Raw genomic sequence first — 18,445 nt, forward strand, 5'->3', positions numbered from 1 at the left:
TCAGTAAATGTTTATTTGAATCGATGATGAATTACTTTAAGCAGTTATTTCTCAAAATTTCCGGGGTCTTATTCATTACTTAAATAACTTTAGCCCCTGTGTTTTGACTTCTGTGTTCTTTTAATGAAAGAGCTGGAGAAGATGTTCAACATCTGAAGGGGGGCGGCATGCCCCGTGTCATGTAAGAGCTCCTTGGAGATCTTCATGGTATTTCCTGGCTAGATCTGACTGGTGCTCTCAGGACAGCTGGCTTAGATGATCCATCAAGTATGCTGCTGTTGTTTTTTCTTCTAGATTCTTAGAATCTGCACCAGGTATACCCCAGAACAAGACACCATGACGTTTTCAGACGGCCTTACCCTAAACCGAACTCAGATGCACAATGCTGGATTTGGTCCTCTGACTGACCTTGTGTTCACCTTTGCCAACCAGCTCCTGCCTTTGGAAATGGATGATACAGAAACAGGCCTTCTCAGTGCCATCTGCTTAATCTGTGGAGGTACCACCTACCTAGAAAGCCCTGCGTGGCTCCATGAAGAAAAAGTTGCAGTTGCAATTTATGGGAAATTCCTCATCTCCATTATGGAGTCATTTTTCATGGGGAAATACACATGAATAAAGCCAGGCACTCATGCCTGGGCGTGGTGGTGTATTTTTCCATACTGTTATGAATTAAATCACAGTATTTGGGCTCCTTCTGCTCTGAAATACTAAGATGTTATTTCTCTAACTGCCACAGGTATTTTTTAAAAGGCAGGATTAGACTATCGTAAAATTAACTGTCTCGGGACATCTGAATGGTGATCTGAGGGACATGCATGTGCTGTTTGCTAATTAAGTGGCCATTGGCTTGCTACCGCCTCTCCCCAAGCTTTGAAGGTATGGGATAAAATATGGCTTTCTTCCTAGTGTGGCCCATACTGGCTCAGAGGAGGCCAAATCATAAGTGGTTAAAAAGTAATGGCTTTAATTAAGGGACACAGTTACCTCGCTTTTATAAGCATCTTTCCCAAGGTTTTTTAAAATTCAGTTCAGTAGTGCCACCTGCTGGCCGTGAGAGGTAACTCTCTATTGGACAAAAGCAACAAGCCATCAGCGTGCTTTCAACCAGTACAGCAGGAATCATTTTTAAGGGTTAGTGCTTCAAGCAATTGCACATATCTTCAAATCTTAGTCTTACAGGAACAAAAAAATCTTACAAAACCAAAAACCAAACCGGTTGCTGTTGAGTCGATTCCAACTCAAAGCGACCCTACCCTAAAGGACAGAGCAGAACCCCATAGGGTTTCCAAGGAGTGCCTGGTGGATTCGAACTGCTGACCTTTTGGTTAGCAGCTAAGCTCTTAACCACTGTGCCGCCAGGGTTTCCAAATAGGAGCAACAACAAAAAATGGAGGAAGGGAAATGGGCCCTAAGTCCTCTAGTCTGGAGAGTACATAGCCCTTTCAGTCCTGGTACTAATTGTTTAATACTTTTTTCCTGGTATGTAGACCGTCAGGACCTTGAAGAACCAACAAAAGTAGATAAGCTACAAGAACCGCTGCTGGAAGCACTAAAAATTTATATCAGGAAGAGACGACCCAGCAAGCCTCACATGTTTCCAAAGATCTTAATGAAAATCACGGATCTCCGCAGCATCAGTGCGAAAGGTATGTCTTTAGGATCTGCACCATATTCACAAAGTGCACTTGTGTTGTTTTTTTAAACTGTTTTAATTCAAGATGTTTGATAACAAGTCCCTCTTGGTTTTTTGTTTTTTCTTTAAGTTTTGAAACTGATTTCTCGTTAAAATCAAAAAGTAAATAATGCTCTTCCCTCCAAAATAAAACCCCTGAAATCTTACCCTACTCAGTAATCTGAATAGATCATTGAGAGATTTAGAATTCAGATGACTAAGTGTTAAGGAAAATATTGTTTTCCAGAGAACATACTATGTGACTGGCAGTTTAATTTTCTACTTTTATACATTTCATTCCCGCTCTCCACACATGCTCTGGTTTATGTAAAACCTGACTCCACTTTTTCCTTAACATTCAAACCCCAAGAAAAATGAACAGTACTTAGGGTAACTGTTACTGGTTAAACTTCTCTCTCAATTAACGTAGCCACTGCTCTCTCCTGTATTGACAGATTTACTTGTGCACACCTCTAAGCAAAGGAATTCCTGCCTTCCAGAGAGGTACAGATATTCTTTGCCTAGTGATTTTCAGTTTAGCTGGTAATTCAAGCAATTACAGAAGTGTCTAAAGCCATATCATAGTTGAGTGTTAGAGTTTTTCTCTGTACAGAGAAAGTCAGCAGCTATCCCAGGTACCCAATGTGCTGTTATTTGTCATTCTCCTTCCTCATTAGCATACTGCCCCTGAAGACCTTGGCAAGCCAAGGAACAGGCTTTGCCTTTCAGAAAAGTACTTAAAAGCACAGTAAGCTTGTTTGACAAGGAGTCTCAATTCTTGGGCGCCTTCTAAGAGGTTTCTTCAGCGAGATATCCCGAGCTCATTCCTAGCCTGGGATTAAGAGTAGACGCTATACCAGTGCAATGGAATGATGAGTCTGTCCTTGATTTTAAAAATGGAGCTATTTAATACTGCCATCCCCTATATATAGCGAGGCTAGTGCTATCCGGGAGAGTTTGCTGCACTTACGGACATGTTCTAGAGTCTGCACTGTCCGGTACCGGAGCCACGAGCATGTGAGGCTCCTGAGCACTTACGTTGTGGCTGATGCAACTGAGGCACTGAATTCCCAATTGTTTTTCATTGGGCAGATTTAAATCTAAGTATTTAGCCATGTGTGGCTACTGTACTGCACAAGGCAGTGCTAGATCAAGTTGTGGAGAATCCCTGCACGATTATGATACCGCTCTTCTATTCACGGTGGGTAGCCTTTCAGTGGTCTCCTTTTCAAGATACACTCTTTTCTGGTCTTTTATCAGGAACGTCTTTGGTAAAGTACGTACTATTCTGTTTTCTGAAACTGAGGCATGGAGATATCCAGCATGTCACCACATCTCTGCTGCTTTTCTATAGACAAAGTATGTTAATTCTGTAACGTTAGGATAGCCTCTGGGAGGTATCGTTAGCACAGTTTCCTGTTATCCAAAGGTGCAACAGTATCAGCTCTTGCCTCCTTTAAAAACGAGTAAAGTTCTATCGGATGGTGGAGAAACCCCTATCGGCATACTGTGACCCTACATTGCCTAAGAACTCAATCTGGTTCCGACTTCACAATACACTAACATGATTGTTAGTGGGTGCAGTTCCCATTCTGAATACAGGTATTTTTATCTAGAGCTACAGTAGTAAGTGGATCCCTTCAACAAAGATAAAAGCCATTTGATATCTGTATTTTATGACTTGATTTATTCATAAGCAAGAGTAAGGCTGAGGCAAACCCCTTGTTAAAAGAGATGAAAGTTCGGTCCCTGTTATCCTGCCTAACTACTTGATCTTAAATAGATTTCTTTTCTCTCTTCTTAAAAGGTGCAGAACGTGTAATTACCTTGAAAATGGAAATCCCTGGATCAATGCCACCTCTCATTCAGGAAATGCTGGAGAATTCTGAAGGACATGAACCCTTGACCCCAAGTTCAAGTGGAAACACAGCAGAGCACAGTCCCAGCATCTCATCCAGCTCAGCAGAGAACAACGGGGTCAGCCAGTCACCACGGGTGCAATGAGACATTCTCCAGCTACTTCAAACATTCCCCAGTACCTTCAGTTCCAGGATTTAAAATGTAAGAAAAACCATTTTTACTGCTGCTTAGTTTTTGGACTGAAAATATATTAAACTCAAGAAGGACCAAGAAGTTTTCAAATGTATCACTTACCGTCTAACTAACTTACCTAGAAATACGAACTTTTTTAAATTTTAAAAATCAGCCATTTCATGCAACCAGAAACTAGTTAAAAGCTTCTGTTTTCCTCTTTGAACATTCAAGATTGCATGACAAAGACCCAGTCAAAATGATTTACACCCTGGTTCAGTTTCTGAAGACTTTGTACATACAGCTGTATGGCTCTCCCCTTTCTATACTGTATGTCTGGTGCTCTCCTTTTGTCTTACATATTCAAAATAACCAAGACACCAAGGTTATGAAATAATAGACTGCTGTACATGTCCAGCTAAGAAAGATTCAAAAAGATACCGTCCTGCTTTCACAGAACAGTCAGGACATCAAGGTAAGGAAATGGGACTGCTGTACGGTATGGCAAGATAAGGCTAAAGATACTCTAATTTAGTTAGTATGGAAGCTTCTTCTTGCTCTTTTTGATGCTCTCAGACTGGATCTTTTCTTTCATGTTGCCCAGTAAGAGTATACAGATCCACTGCACTACCAGAAGATAATTCTGTATCAGTGTAACTGCCAGCTCAGTTAATCAGATGTCATTTGTTCAATTGTTAATGTCACTTTAAATTAAAAGTGGTTTATTACTTGTTTAATGAGATAACTACACACATAAAAAAAGAAAAAAAAAAAGATATTACATTTTTACAGTAATGATAGCCTCCAAGGCAGAAACACTTTTCAGTGTTAATAAGTTTTTGTTTACCTGTTCGCAAGCCATTAGGGAAATTTCATGGGATAATGAGCAGGCTGGTCTACCACCTGTACCATGTAACTCTAGTGTCCCTCCCGATTCATGCCTGCTACTGGGATTTTTTTTTTCCAGCCTTCTCGATGCCGGGATGCCGGGGGGCTAACGTGAAATCCCACAGGCATGGGCAGAGCTCTGCCTCTTTGACCTTGTTCAATCACTATGACGCAGAGTGAAAGCTGTGGTAGAGTGGTTAACAGATACAAGTGTCAGCTTCTTAGTTCTCATTTAAGCACTAGTGGATTTTTTTTTTTTTTTGATATATTAGCAAGTCTGTGATGTACTTTCACTGGCTCTGTTTGTACATTGAGATTGTTTAACAATGCTTTCTATGTTCATATACTGTTTACCTTTTTTCCATGGAGTCTCCTGGCAAAGAATAAAATATATTTATTTTACAGGTATGTGTGTGGGAGCTTTTACTACACTTTCATTCAGTAAAGAGACGACAGAAAACACAGTTCCATTTTTAATGTTTAAATTTCATTTCAAAAAGCAGGTCTGTAGTCTGCAACCATGACAATTAAAATCTGTGCTACTGCACGGGCAGTCTATACCAATTCTACGAGCCATCAGACAGTACATGACATTTCAATGAGTAAAAAAGAGCATAAAACCGTATGTGTAAGAACAAAATGTTAAAAGGCCTACCACAATAATAAAAAACCATCAATTACATCATCACATTAAAATAAGCCAGATGTACAAAAGTCTGAGACGGAAGAGACAAGAGGACAAACACAAGGTATTCGTTGAAAAATGTTTGTGCTCTTCGGGCACTTAATTAAACATTGCGAAATCCACATCTTCTTCTTCATCAGACTCTGCAAAATATTTTACTTCTTTTCTAGCCCTACCGGCTCGTGGCAGAGACGGTGGTTCAGAAGCGAAGTCTGACGGGAAGATGTCCACATCTGAATCCTGATCAAAAGATGATTTCTTCGGCTTCTAGACGTTTTTTTTTTTTTTAAAAAAGTAGATTTAAAATGCAAAAGTTAAAAAGAATTCTTTACAGCCAGTATTTAGAAAGTATTACAAACTATGGTGCTTTTAAAATTAATTGGAATTGCAGCGCTAACCATGAGTATGACCAGTTACCTAGTTATTATTTTGAAGGGAAAAAATACATATATGTAATTTGCCACTCTGGTGAGGTCTTGTATTTACCAAGTTCTAGCCTTTAAAATGCACCACTATTATTTTCTGAAATTATGTATTTCCCCAGCAAGTATACACAATGCCCAGATTAGTAAAAATTCAAATTGTCCCTATCCACAAGTACATACTGAGAACTCACGAGAGATACAAGATGACTCATATACAATGTATAGTGCACACTGTCAATCTTTACAGAAAGGCAAAGACAGGTCACCAAGGTGGACCAGAGGCCTCGAAGAAGACTGGATGGAAGAGGTCCATGTGGAGAGCAGCATAAAGCTCTGGTCTCCTATGTTTATATTTTTAAGCTTTAGTAGGGGAAAGAAAGGACATCTGGTGTTACTCATTGACCTGAGAGAGACAGCGTACTTCTGGAGACATAGTCACAGTCAAATGAATCCAAGTTAAAAAAAAAAAAAAAAAAAGTAGCCTTTCCTTAGTATTTCCAGAAGTAATATTTCACCCAGGTAAAATACAACTACTGCTGCTCCTGGGTGAGCTGGAGCACTCTGAGTGGGTTATTTATATACCACACTTTCTCCAAGAAATAGTATTTACTATATAGATTTATACTTGGATGATTCTTTAACCATATACAAGAACTACTGATAACAGAGATTCGGTTTAAAGCTGTTACAAACCATTCTAGTAATAAGCAAACTACCTTGCTTGCCGTGGTTTTGGATGTTTTCCTCCCAGGGTTATAATCACCTTCATTTTCAGAGCCAGATGCTTTCCTTTTCTTTGCCCCTCGACCTTTACCTTAAAAATGATACAAAGAGGTTTTTTCCCCCTCAAGGTAAAATGCAATATAAAAAGATAAATGCCAAAACATTATACTCTACTTTTTGGGCGTGCCCAATCAGTATAGCAATCCTGATATCTTCATATGAATGATGCAGAAACAATTTGGCAGCGTCATTTCAATTCTGGGGTTTACATGACTAAAGAGTATTTCACAAATACATTTAAAACTAATTTGAAGGTCCTGGTGACAAATTTAATGACCAAGCCTCTGATACATAAAACATTTTCATTTTGCAAATGTGATCTAAGAGCCTTAAAAAATGTCTTAGAAAAGTGCTTCTCAAATTATATATGGTTAAAAAAAAAAACACACACACCTTTAAATTTCCAACTTATCAAGGACCAAGCTTTTAAAAATACAATAAAAATACAAATTACCAGAAAAGTAATCACAAGCTTAGCTGTCACAGTAACACCCCCGGATTATTATAAAGGTTGAAATGTTCAATTTCTTATTTCACCACATAGGAACAACCAACCTGCAGATCCCACTCGAATGGCACAACTGTGGAACAGAGCCCCATCCCTTCTCATACCTAGAATCACTACATGCGGCATATTTTTGTCATCATGGGAGGAGGAAGGAGAAATACTTAGAGGGTGACCAGATGTCCTCCATCCCACAGTGCCAGTGAAAGCGAAAATGGAACTAAATTGCAATTCTAAATTCTAAAAGATTTCTTGAGAGCCCTGACCTCCTAGATTGCACAAAATGATCTTAGAATGTCATATGTAATCAGATGAAACAATGAAATAGCACTTTTGAATTTACACAGGTTTCACACCATGCATACCATGTTACGAGTCTCACGCTCTACTGACCGAGCTGTCCCAAGTATTGACACCCCCTCCCCACCTTCTTCTTCTCCCTTTTTCCACAAAGGTCTGTATCTCCTTATCCAAGCCACCTTTCTAAATAAATTAAATACACTGTTGATAATAATATTCTTCAGTTGGATAAAAGGTTGAGCACCGACCCCTGAGAGCATGGTATTTCTCACAAGGGTGTTTTGGAAAGTATCTTTAACAGCTTCCCAGATTCTGGAGGCAAGGAGGGGGTGCCAGGGAGGACTGCAGCTGGTTCCTTCGCGCGGCACTCAGTGCAGCTACTTCATTTCCAAGATCAACAAAAAGCTTTGGTCTAGGGCTCCTGGTCCAGCCTACTGGAATAGTCTCATGCCTAGTCTGCCTTTTTAATAACTATTCTAGTGAGCTGGCTGCAGGGGGTCTTTGAATCATTAAGTGTGCAAGGTACTTAACCTCTTTGAGTCTCAATTTCATGATTTGTTGAAGTGATCAGACTAAACTGCTACAGCTCTTTCAGATGCTAATTCAGCACAGATTCATAGACACACTGCTTGTTGAATAAAGCAATTTAAAATAGGTACCCAGCCTTTCTAAATTCAGTCAAAGATATAAGGACTACATCATTTCCACAAAGCATACGTTAGTTATACAGAGACAATTCTCACCTTTGGGTGCCGCAGTCTTCTTTGGAACACCAAATTCTGAATCTGAGTCAGAGTTTACGGTCTCTACTTTCTTCTGCTTGGGGGTTCTCTTAGGCTTAGGGGTTATATCTGAAGATGGTTTGCCTATTAAGTAAATTTCCATTTCATAGGTCAATGTAATATACATATCAGCAAAGCAAGCTGAAGTTGTAACAACAGAAAACTCCTATGGCTGATAGGAAACTGAGTAGCTTTAAATAATGAAAAGGCTTCTCTGTTTGGCCCAGTATAGAGGCAAACAATTTGTCACAGATGACACAATGCTTTGTATTTAATTATGTATAATTTACCTTTAGATAATTCAAGTGAGATATTTTAAACAAGGGCCATAAAATTAAGTAGAAATTTTTAAAAAGCAGTAGAAAAAATAGACTTGACTAAAAAATAGCATATTTGACATTTATTGTACCTGAAATCTAACCACATACTAAGTTCTAACCTTTAAAATGTTTTAGAGGAAAAGACATTTTAATAGGATATTCAAATTTCATTAAGAAGTTGAAACCCAGACTTGGCACTTTTATGTGGAAAGAAATAGAAAATCCTAGGTAATTAGATAATAGACCCCCAAGGTCTGGCTTTGATACATTTCATTTTACAAATAAGCCTTGTTTTTCAGCTTCATCTGCAGTTCTATGTGACAACTGATAAGTCAGTTTGTACTTATGTGATTAATAAAACCTAGTTTGGGAAAAAAAGAATTGAATGAATCCAAATTAAACACAGACTTTTCTATTTAAAAAAAGAAACCCACACTGATTCTATGGAAAATGTGTTTCCATCCCAATGTAAGATGCTGGAGATCAGGCTCTCCTCATCAGCCGGCAGCAGGAGGAGCCCCAGCTCTCAGGGCAGCGACAGTCAGATTCAGTGGCGGCCTTTCTCCCCGAGCCCTCAGGACTCAACCGGCCACAAGACCCACACAGAGTTCCTAGCAGGAGCATGGGCTTCACATGACAGGGTGTTCTAGAGACCGTGTTTTTCTTCAGCAGGGCTTCCAGGCTTGCACTGTTAATGGCACTTCCAACTCTGCCGGGCATACACAGGTCAGTTATCTGAGCGGTATGGGCTGCCTTTCCTGTCGACAGTTACAGCTACAGACATCAGCTTGTAGGATAATTTTTGTTGTTTGGAGTTAATACAGAAGCTCCTACAGAGGATGCATCCTCTCCTTGAAATGGTGTTTTTGGGGAATGGTATTTCTGGGAAGGCTAGAAGGCGGCGAGAGAGCTTGCTTGAGGTTCTCTGAAATCATACCACATAGGCAGTCACCTATTCTACGGACACACGGCCAGACCAACTGCTGAAGAGCCAACCAAATAGTAGTTGTCGTGATATCCTAGCCTCGTAGTTAATTCTGTGTAACCTAACTCATTTGGTCAAATATGGGTGAACAGCCTGATGAAGGAAACAGGTTGATATGTTCAAAGAAGTGATATGGCTGCCAAGTTTTCAGGGTGGTTAACCATATGATATGTTCATATAAGGACCATTTTAAAAAAATGCTTAGAGGGAAATTAAAGGTTCTGTCTCAGTTTGGGTTCACAGGTCTCTCTCCCTGGCTCCCCCTCCCAACCCCAGACATGGATTCAAGTACCAAATATTGGGGAAGTGAAGGAAGGGAAGTACAAAAATGAGACAATGAAGAGAAGGAAGCCAGTCATGGGTAAGTTATCAGGCCAGTCATCACTCTGGGAGCTTAATCCCCCGGAACATCTCTAGGAGCCAGTATAAAACACATGTCCTAGAGGCAGCCCACCTGAGGGGCAAGGACACTGAAGTATTTATAGACCAGCTTCCCTCAATCATGCTGCAGCAAAGAGGAAGATGTCGGCCATTGGGCATCAAAGCGATAAGGGCGATGATTTATGGGTGGGTCACCCAGTGAGTTGGCAACAGAGGCTCCTGTAGTCAGCCGGTCTCTCAGCATGATACTAAGCTCAGAATACGGACAGACTGTGTTGTTAGTCTGCTGCATTCGATACCTGTATATCTGCATGGTGGTGTCTGCCGTGGATTTTTAAGATCCTTGAGGGAATCGCCCATATTATTTATTTACTTGCTGCCTTATATATAGTACCCAACCCAATTAGATGGTTTTTGTTTGGTTTTGTTTTCTCTGAAGTGAAGTGTTATCTTTCAAACAAAAAGCAAGAATACTGACCTTCTTCAACAAGAGACAAGTACTAGTAACAGATTCAATCACCTCAAAAGTATTTTGTGAACAGTCTAAGGCTATGGAAAAGAAAGAGGCTACGTGGCTCACAAAGGAAGAGGACCCCCAACTGAACTGACCAGTCCCCCAACGTGATGAGCTGAGGCATGATCTACATACATAAAACCAGGTGACCGGCAAGACACTTGACACTTTACAGCCTAACTACAGGGGAGCCTTGCTAGAACAGCTGTCTTTAGGTATCAGTGCATGAGATTATAATTACAGCAGCTTTAAAATGAGATCTTACAGATGTTTGAATAACTACCCGGTTAGAAGATGAGATTCTCCCTATACACATTTATACTTTATAACTTTTTTATAGTGAAATCTTAGCACAAATAGTCTCAAACTATTTAAAATTTCCTTTTATATCTCTACGTGGTTTATGCAATGCCTAGCAAAATCAAGTATAAGTACATACCCTTTTTAGCAGCTGCTGTTTTACTTGGAACTTTATCTGTTTGTTTCAGACCAAATGATGGTGAAAACACAGAGGCAGAATCTTCTTCATTACTGTCAAATTTAGCCGAATCTAGAAATTACAAAGCTTTTTTCAGTAAGGAAATTCTATAAAGACCTTTTTTTTTAATTGTGCTTTAAGTGAAAGTTTACAAATCAAGTCAGTCTCTCATACAAAAAGTTATACACACCTTGCTATGTTCTCCTAGCTGCTCTCCCCCTAATGTGATAGCACACTCCTCCTCTCCACCCTGTATTCCCCGTGTCCATTCAACCAGCTGGTGTCCTCCTCTGCCTTCTCCTCTCGCCTCCAGACAGAAGTTGCCCACATAGTCTCATGTGTCTACTTGAGCCAGGAAGCTCACTCCTCACCAATATCATTATCTATCTTAGAGTCCAGTCCAATCCCTGTCTGAAGAGTTGGCTTTGGGAATGGTTCCAGTCTTTGGCTAACAAAGGGTTTGGGGTCCATGACCTCCAGGGCCCCTCTAGTCTCAGTCAGACCATTAAGCCTGGCCTTTTTGCGAGAATTTGAGATCTGCATCCCACTGGTCTCCTGATTCATCAGGGATTCTCTGTTGTGTTCCCTGTCAGGGCAGTGACCAGTGGTAGCCGGGCACAATCTAGTTCTTCTGGTCTCAGGCTGATGGAGTCTCTGGTTTATGTGGCCCTTTCTGTCTCTTGGGCTCATCTTTACCACATGTCTTTGGTGTCCTTCATTCTCCTAAAAAGACCTCTTAAGAGCTAGGCGTTGAGTCTTTTAACTGATTACTTTTCTTTAGCTAAATAATTGATCTTATAAATTTCTATTTTGTTGTTATATAATCCACACTATGCAAACACATAAATGTAAAAAATATATCAATGTTATACTTCGAAAAATAATTCTGTTACAAAACAATACGGAAATGCACAAAGTAAGAACATTTTTAATAGTCCCAGGTGCTAATCATTTAAAATATTAACTGGCCAATTGAAAAATAAATACGATGATTTATATCTAAAATCTCACTGTGATTATCTATTAGTATCTTCACATCTAATTGTATTGCAGGAATATCAGTAATGTTCAAATCTAAAAGAATTATAAGCATTCATATTTTAAATCACTGAAGATTAATTTAAAAGGCATGCAGGCTTACCTTCAGTTTACTTTTGCCTCATACTAGTTTAATCAATATCTACCCCACTTTCTCCCTTCCCCCTCCCTCCCTTCTCTCAGTAAAACCGAACCAAAGCAGGAACTTTTAAAAATGGGTAACTGGATGCAAGCAATATTTTTACATAAATGTTTTGCCATAATCAAAAATATATACCTGTGTCTATTTATCTAGAGCATGTACCAGATCTATGTGTATATATATATATATATATATATATATATATATATATATATATATATATATTTTTAATGGAAAACAAAATAATCCATTAAGTCTAACCAGACCTAAAAATTCCATACAAAAAATACAGGGAATAAAAAATAGACATCCTGATTAAATTTGCTCCATTTAAAGTTTTAGTTTTTCAGCTACTAGGCTTTAGGAAAACAAATTTGCACCTATATTGGTACTGTCATAGGTTTAAAACAACTGTCATGCATTTACATTGCCATAAAAATCAAATTTCAATCTCTCCCAGTTTCTCTATTTCTTTTCTTTCATTAAAGAACTACATATACACACAGCATACAGAACACACATACACACACAAGCAGCTGCCTATCCACCTGAAGTCTTCCATAAAGCCTGTTTTGGCCTCTCCTTCTCACCTTGAGCAAAATGGACAAGGAAGGTAAGTTCACTACTCATAAAAAATCTGCACGTAAATCGTGATGTAATGATTTATCCCATTGTATCTCCTCCATTAAAACCCAACAATAACACAGTCATCAACAAAAAGATTAAATAAGCATACCGTCTTCTGACTTCTGAGAGTATGAAGGAAATGAGAAAAGGTTCCCAAAATCCTGACTTTTTTTGTCATGCGAAGGCTTCCTATTAGAAAGAAAAATAAGTACCACAAAAAGGATATAATTTAAATATCTGGTTTAACCCTGATAAATTATATATTACATTGCACAATCATAATCACAGAATACAACTGTAGTTCTGTCATTTATTTCTCTGTTAAAGACACACCCAAACTCTTTTTCCCTTTTGCGCACGTGTGCATACATACACGGAAACCAAGTGTTCACACATGCACACACACATAAATACCAGACAATCCGGTGATTTTTTTTTTTTTAGCATAAAAGAAGAATGGAAATTGAGCAAAGGTTTAAAGTTATTCAAAATACCATTAAACTAAATTTTACGGTTGGTAGAAATGATCATTCCAGAATTTAACACTGGCAAATTACTGGCAAAAATCCAAGAAGAAAGACAGTCCCCAACACAGTAGATAATAATTCTATTTCTGATAGTCTGTAACTGGACTACAGGTAGGTAATTACCACCAAATCTGGTCCATGGCAATTATAATGTGCAGGAAAATACTTTTTAAAAAAATCTGAAATATTTCACAAATCTCACTGCAATGCAGTGGGATCACTTTTACATGGCCTTTTTCACCATGGCCTTGTAATTCCCACCAATAACTGGGTGGAACTATGCAAATAAGGTGGTTGTGGCCCACCACAGGGATGGACAGCTTGTTAATAATACAAATAAGGTGCATTGCACCCTTGTGGAGGTGGAACCATGCCAATAAGGTGTATGGAACCCTAACGAGGGGATTGGCCAGTTTTGCCAGCCCACTAGGCTTAAAATAAGCCATCTCAGAGGCAGAAAGGAGAGACCTCACAACCACCAAGAAGAAGAGACTGGAGTAGAGTGCATCCTTTGGACCCAGGGTCCCTGCACTGAGAACTCCTAGACCCAAGAAACAGAGAGCTGTAACACCAGAGATGGCAAGAAGTGATAGCAGAAAAACAGTGGCAGCAGAACCAGGAGACCGGTGCAAGATGGTGCAGTGGGCTTCCCAGCCCACAGAGCAAGGCAGTTACGTAGGGTGTGCCAACCCACAGAGCAAGAGAGCTGAGTGCCTTCAAGCAGGAGGCTTCCTGGTGGAGTGGGGTGCCTCTGGGCGCTTGTTGGTGTAGCTAAGTTTGCCAACCCACAGAGCGAGAGAGCTGAGTGCCTCAGACAGACACTTACCGGTGGAGTGGAGTGCCTCTGAGCACTTACCAACAAAACTAAAGAGCTCTGTAACACTTGCCCGAGTAAGGCAGCAGCGAGGCCAAGAGAAATCAAGGGGCAGAGGGCCAGAGAGTGACCTGCCTACGGGCACAGCTGAGAAGAGACTGTACTGATCGAATAACTTTATCCTGAGTCATTCCCGATTCTGCATTGTAACCTGTCACTTCCTTAATAAACCCCGTAATAGTGGGTATAGTCTGTGAGTTCTCTGTGACCATTGCCGTGAATTACAGAACCCAACAGAAAAGTAGAAAATGCTGTGAGAGGTATGGCTGGTGTCAGAACTGGTAAACAGTTTAGAGAGAGGAGGTATGTCTGGCCTGTAACTTACAAGAATCAGCCTTGGGCTGGTGTTGATGTTTATCCTCCCCACTCCTGAAGCTAGGTGAGGGCTGACACCACACTGCCATTTTTACACCCATCTTTGTATTCATATTCATTAGAAAAAAAAAAAAAAACAACCAAACCCATTGCCGTTGACTTGATTCTGACTCATAGTGACCCTAAATCAATCAAGGCCAAAGCTAAGAGAGAAACTTAAACCTCTCAATGCTAAAGATTCAGTAACTTTTCTCTAAACTAGGTGTTGTCAAACTATGTTCTGTGGGTCTGCTGCCTATTTTTATAAAGTTTTAATGGAACACAACTGCACTCATGCTCACATATTGTTTATGGCTTTCACGCTACCATGGCAGAGTTGAGTAACAGTAACAGAGATGGCCTGCAAAGCCTGAAATATTTACTGTGTAGCCTTTATGGAAAAAGTTTGCCAATCTCTGCTTATAATCTATAGCAACAGTCATGGAAACAGCTGCCAATAACTAATAAGATTTATTTCCTCATGGGGAGGGCCTTACTTAGTAACATTTAGGAACTCACTAGAAAGAAGGTCTCTGACAGACATCTACAACCAACTGCACCATGTAAGTGAGCGACAGTTGCCTCAGGACTTACTCTGGGGTAGCTTTTGGTTTGCCCGGTGAGAATGTATACTCATCTTTATCTAAGCCATCTGAAGGAACGAATTCATCTTCTCCATCATTTGTTATGGGGGATGCTTTAACTTTCAACTCCTCTAAATCATTATTGTCATCGTCATCATCAGCATCATCATCCTCCTCTTCTGAGAAATCAAAAGTGTACTTGGGTCTTTCGGCTAGGAGAAAGGTAAATATGAACATCAGACTCAAATTCTAGCTTTATCCACATGAAATATCATTACTGATAACGCATCTGAGAAATACTCTATCTCTAAAAATACATAAGAGGAAAAAAAAAACCATTTAGAGAATAAAAGGCAACAACTTTGGCCTCATTTATTTTGATGCTGTTCACATCCGTCTTAGACTCTGGACACAGTGGGGCAAGGCTGTGTATGTCAGGAGAACATAAACTGGCAGGCTCGACAGGTCTGGGCGTTGCTTCTCACACTGCTCAGAGCTGACGGGCAGTGCAGTCATTATGGCCATACCTCACACGGCCACCGCACAAATGACTGCTAATGTAGGAGTTCCCATTTATGCAATTACAAAAGACAAATTTTACAGTTTTTAACAATTTTAAAATGGTTCTCTTAACCTCTTGAATAAAAACTTCTAGCTTCTCTTCAGGGCTAGTTTTACTATGAAATAACAAAGACAGTAATTTTTAAGAACAATGAGGAAAAACAGAAGACATAAACCCTTAGTATATTAGTAAAACAATAATATGCTGCACAAAAAGGTACTAATTATGGGAAAAGGCACGTTGGTATAATGCAACTAAATTTTATCATAGTTCTAGCATGTATTATGAAATACAACTTAAAAATCATTCAGATGTTTCATTTTTGATGTATGGAAAAGGCCTAAATACAATTTTGAAGCATTTAATAAATTTTCACATAACTTAAGTTACTCATTGGTATAGATTAAACTGTGTCCCCCCAAAATATGTGTTGTAAATCCTAAGCCCTAAACTTGTGGATGCAATTCCCTTTGGGAACAGGGCTTTCGTTGTTATGTTAACGAGGCTATATCCGTGCAGGCTGGGTCTTAAGCCAATCACTTCTGAGATATAAAAAGAGCAGATCAGGTACAGAAGGAAGCAAGCCAAGCACAGATGGGGAAACAGATGCCAGGCCACATGAAAATCACCACGGAACCGAGGAACACAAGCTGAGAAACAGACAAGGACCTTCCCCAAGAGCTGACAGAACAAGAAAGCCTTCCCCTAGAGCTGCTGCCCTGAATTCAGACTTCTAGCCTCCTGTGAGAAAATAAAATTGTTTGTTAGAGCCACACATTTGCAGTATTTCTGTTATAGCAGCACTAAACAACTAAGACTCATGTAAAATACTCACCTATTTACACTCTCTATATATATACATTAGGAAAAGAAATTAAATCATTTGGTGAATACAGAGCCAACGGATTTGGGGCCTGATAATTAAAACTGTATGCCCCAGAGGTAAAACATCTGTGATGTTCTATCAGTCATTTTAAATAAATTAGGATTTAATAAAAACTTTGAGAAGAATATATAAAATAGGGAACTCATACATTTTTAATTATTTGAAGACTTCAAGTTAAGGAATATTCAGACAGGATCAAATGACATGCTTAACATGCAATACATAATCGCAAAATGGGCTTCTGCAGCCTAACTTCCCACTGCAATTGTCTAAAAGAGAACCATGGGCAGGGAACCAAACACCTAAAGTAGGACATTGTTCACAACTGAGGTAGAAAACAAGACAAAAACACAACTACAGAACACTTCTAGTGCACTCATCCCTGCTGGTGTACAACCAAGTACATCTTGCCAACCATCTTCATACCAGGAAAGGAATAGAACCCAAACTTTATAATAAAAATCAAAAAGAAAACATGGTTCCCTTCAGAGAAATTTGTTTTATGTCCAACTTCGCTAGAACAAATTTTGAGGGGCTTTTTTTTTTTTTGGTCTCTTCATGAACAGAAACTTCTGAAATATTAATGGTTGAGTACTGTCCCTAACATCGATAATACTAACAGTATCAACTTGTTTGAGTAAAAATAACTCGGACAAACTATAACATGCAATAAAAATAAAATGTATCATAATACCAGCCGCTCTCCTAAGCAAAGAATCTCTTGGAATAACCACAGGCTCTGTTTCTTCCAAGTCACTTTCTGACTTGGACTCATCGTCTGACCAAGGATTTCTTTTCTTTACTTTCTTTGTATTGGATTTCCCAGCTGATGCAGGTGTTCTTCTCACCCTGGTACCTAAAAACAAAAGAATGGCAATAAGATACATATCAATACTTATACAAATGTCACTGGTAAAAATTAAACTGTCACAATGAAAAGTTCATTATAAGATAAATGTTCGTGAAAATTGAAGGCCTTACTTCAACTACTAGAAAAAGAACACAATCAAAAGAATCTAGCAACACCCTCTACATATAGCTTTTCTCACAATAAGAAAAAAAACTTTATAGCAATTCCTCACCAGGCTCCTTTTTCTCTCTTTTGGGTTTGGGACCTTTATTTATAGGAGCTGACGGAGTCAGTGCCTCTTCTCCTGTCCCTTCTACTGGTGTTCCACTGAATTCTTCATCAAATTCCACTTTTACAGCTGTAGTATCCAGGTCACCCTACACATTAAAAAGAAAACCAAAATAAGTAAAAATTATCACCACATATTTTTGAAATGTATTTCTAGCTATCAGCTTCTTCTATAAATTAAAAAAAAAAAAAAAAACTGATCAGGTCATGTTTTACTTCATCTGTGGCAAATGATAGTGTTTACAACTGTAATCTTCCGGTATACTCAATAGGGTGACAGCTACTGAGAAGCAATCATAAAAAAAGGAGGGCAGCTGTTGAATGTCAAAGGGGCTTTCAGACCAATAGCTAAGTACACTAAAAGGTACCTGTGAAGTAAGTCCCTATAGCTCAGGCCTCTGAATAGTAGGAAAAATCTTCAGACTGCTGAAGGAAAATAAACACCACATGTCATGCACTGCTTGACACTATAAGACAAAGCTCTTTGACCCCGTTGTTAGTTGCACTGAATCAATTCTGACTCATGACAACTCCAAGTGTGCCAAGTAGAACTGCTCCATAGGGTTTTAACGTTACGACTTTTTGAAAGCAGATTGCTAAGCCTGTCTTCCACAGCACCTATGGAGGGTTCGAACCACCAACCTTTTTGGCTGGTAGTTGAGCCACTTAACCATTTGCACCAGAAGTCGCTGTACTGGACAAAGATGTGGCAGTCTGCTTCTGTGAAGATTACAGCCTTGGAAACCCCATGAGGCAAGTTCTACTCTGTCCTGTACAGCTGCTGTGAGTTACAATCGACTCGCCAGCAACCAGGGGGTGGATTTTGGAATTACTTAGTAGGAAGGCAATAGGATTTAGTTACTGACTAAATAAGAAAACCCCCAGGTTTTTGGCTTGTTAGTGATGGCTGATAGTGCCATTAACTGAGATAAGGCACAGAGGCGGAAGAGCAGGTTTGGAA

General features: G+C 39.4%; 1 protein-coding gene across 2 annotated transcripts in view; it reads right to left on the reverse strand.

Moving 5' to 3' along the window:
* Nucleotides 1-4,836: 4,836 nt before the first annotated feature.
* The window catches only part of TOP2B (DNA topoisomerase II beta), a 72,284-nt gene continuing 58,675 nt past the window's right edge, over nucleotides 4,837-18,445 (reverse strand). For both annotated transcript variants that reach the window (XM_064277403.1, XM_064277402.1), the window contains exons 29-36: nucleotides 17,429-17,573; nucleotides 17,041-17,202; nucleotides 14,909-15,110; nucleotides 12,669-12,748; nucleotides 10,714-10,824; nucleotides 8,036-8,158; nucleotides 6,421-6,518; nucleotides 4,837-5,546 (exon numbers count right to left, since the gene is read on the reverse strand). In XM_064277403.1, coding sequence (XP_064133473.1) covers nucleotides 5,379-5,546; nucleotides 6,421-6,518; nucleotides 8,036-8,158; nucleotides 10,714-10,824; nucleotides 12,669-12,748; nucleotides 14,909-15,110; nucleotides 17,041-17,202; nucleotides 17,429-17,573 — 1,089 coding nt within the window. In that variant the 3' untranslated portion in view covers nucleotides 4,837-5,378. The remainder of the gene's footprint in view (nucleotides 5,547-6,420; nucleotides 6,519-8,035; nucleotides 8,159-10,713; nucleotides 10,825-12,668; nucleotides 12,749-14,908; nucleotides 15,111-17,040; nucleotides 17,203-17,428; nucleotides 17,574-18,445) is intronic.

Source organism: Loxodonta africana, chromosome 27 (genome assembly GCF_030014295.1).
Source record: "Loxodonta africana isolate mLoxAfr1 chromosome 27, mLoxAfr1.hap2, whole genome shotgun sequence".
Lineage (NCBI taxonomy): Eukaryota > Metazoa > Chordata > Mammalia > Proboscidea > Elephantidae > Loxodonta > Loxodonta africana.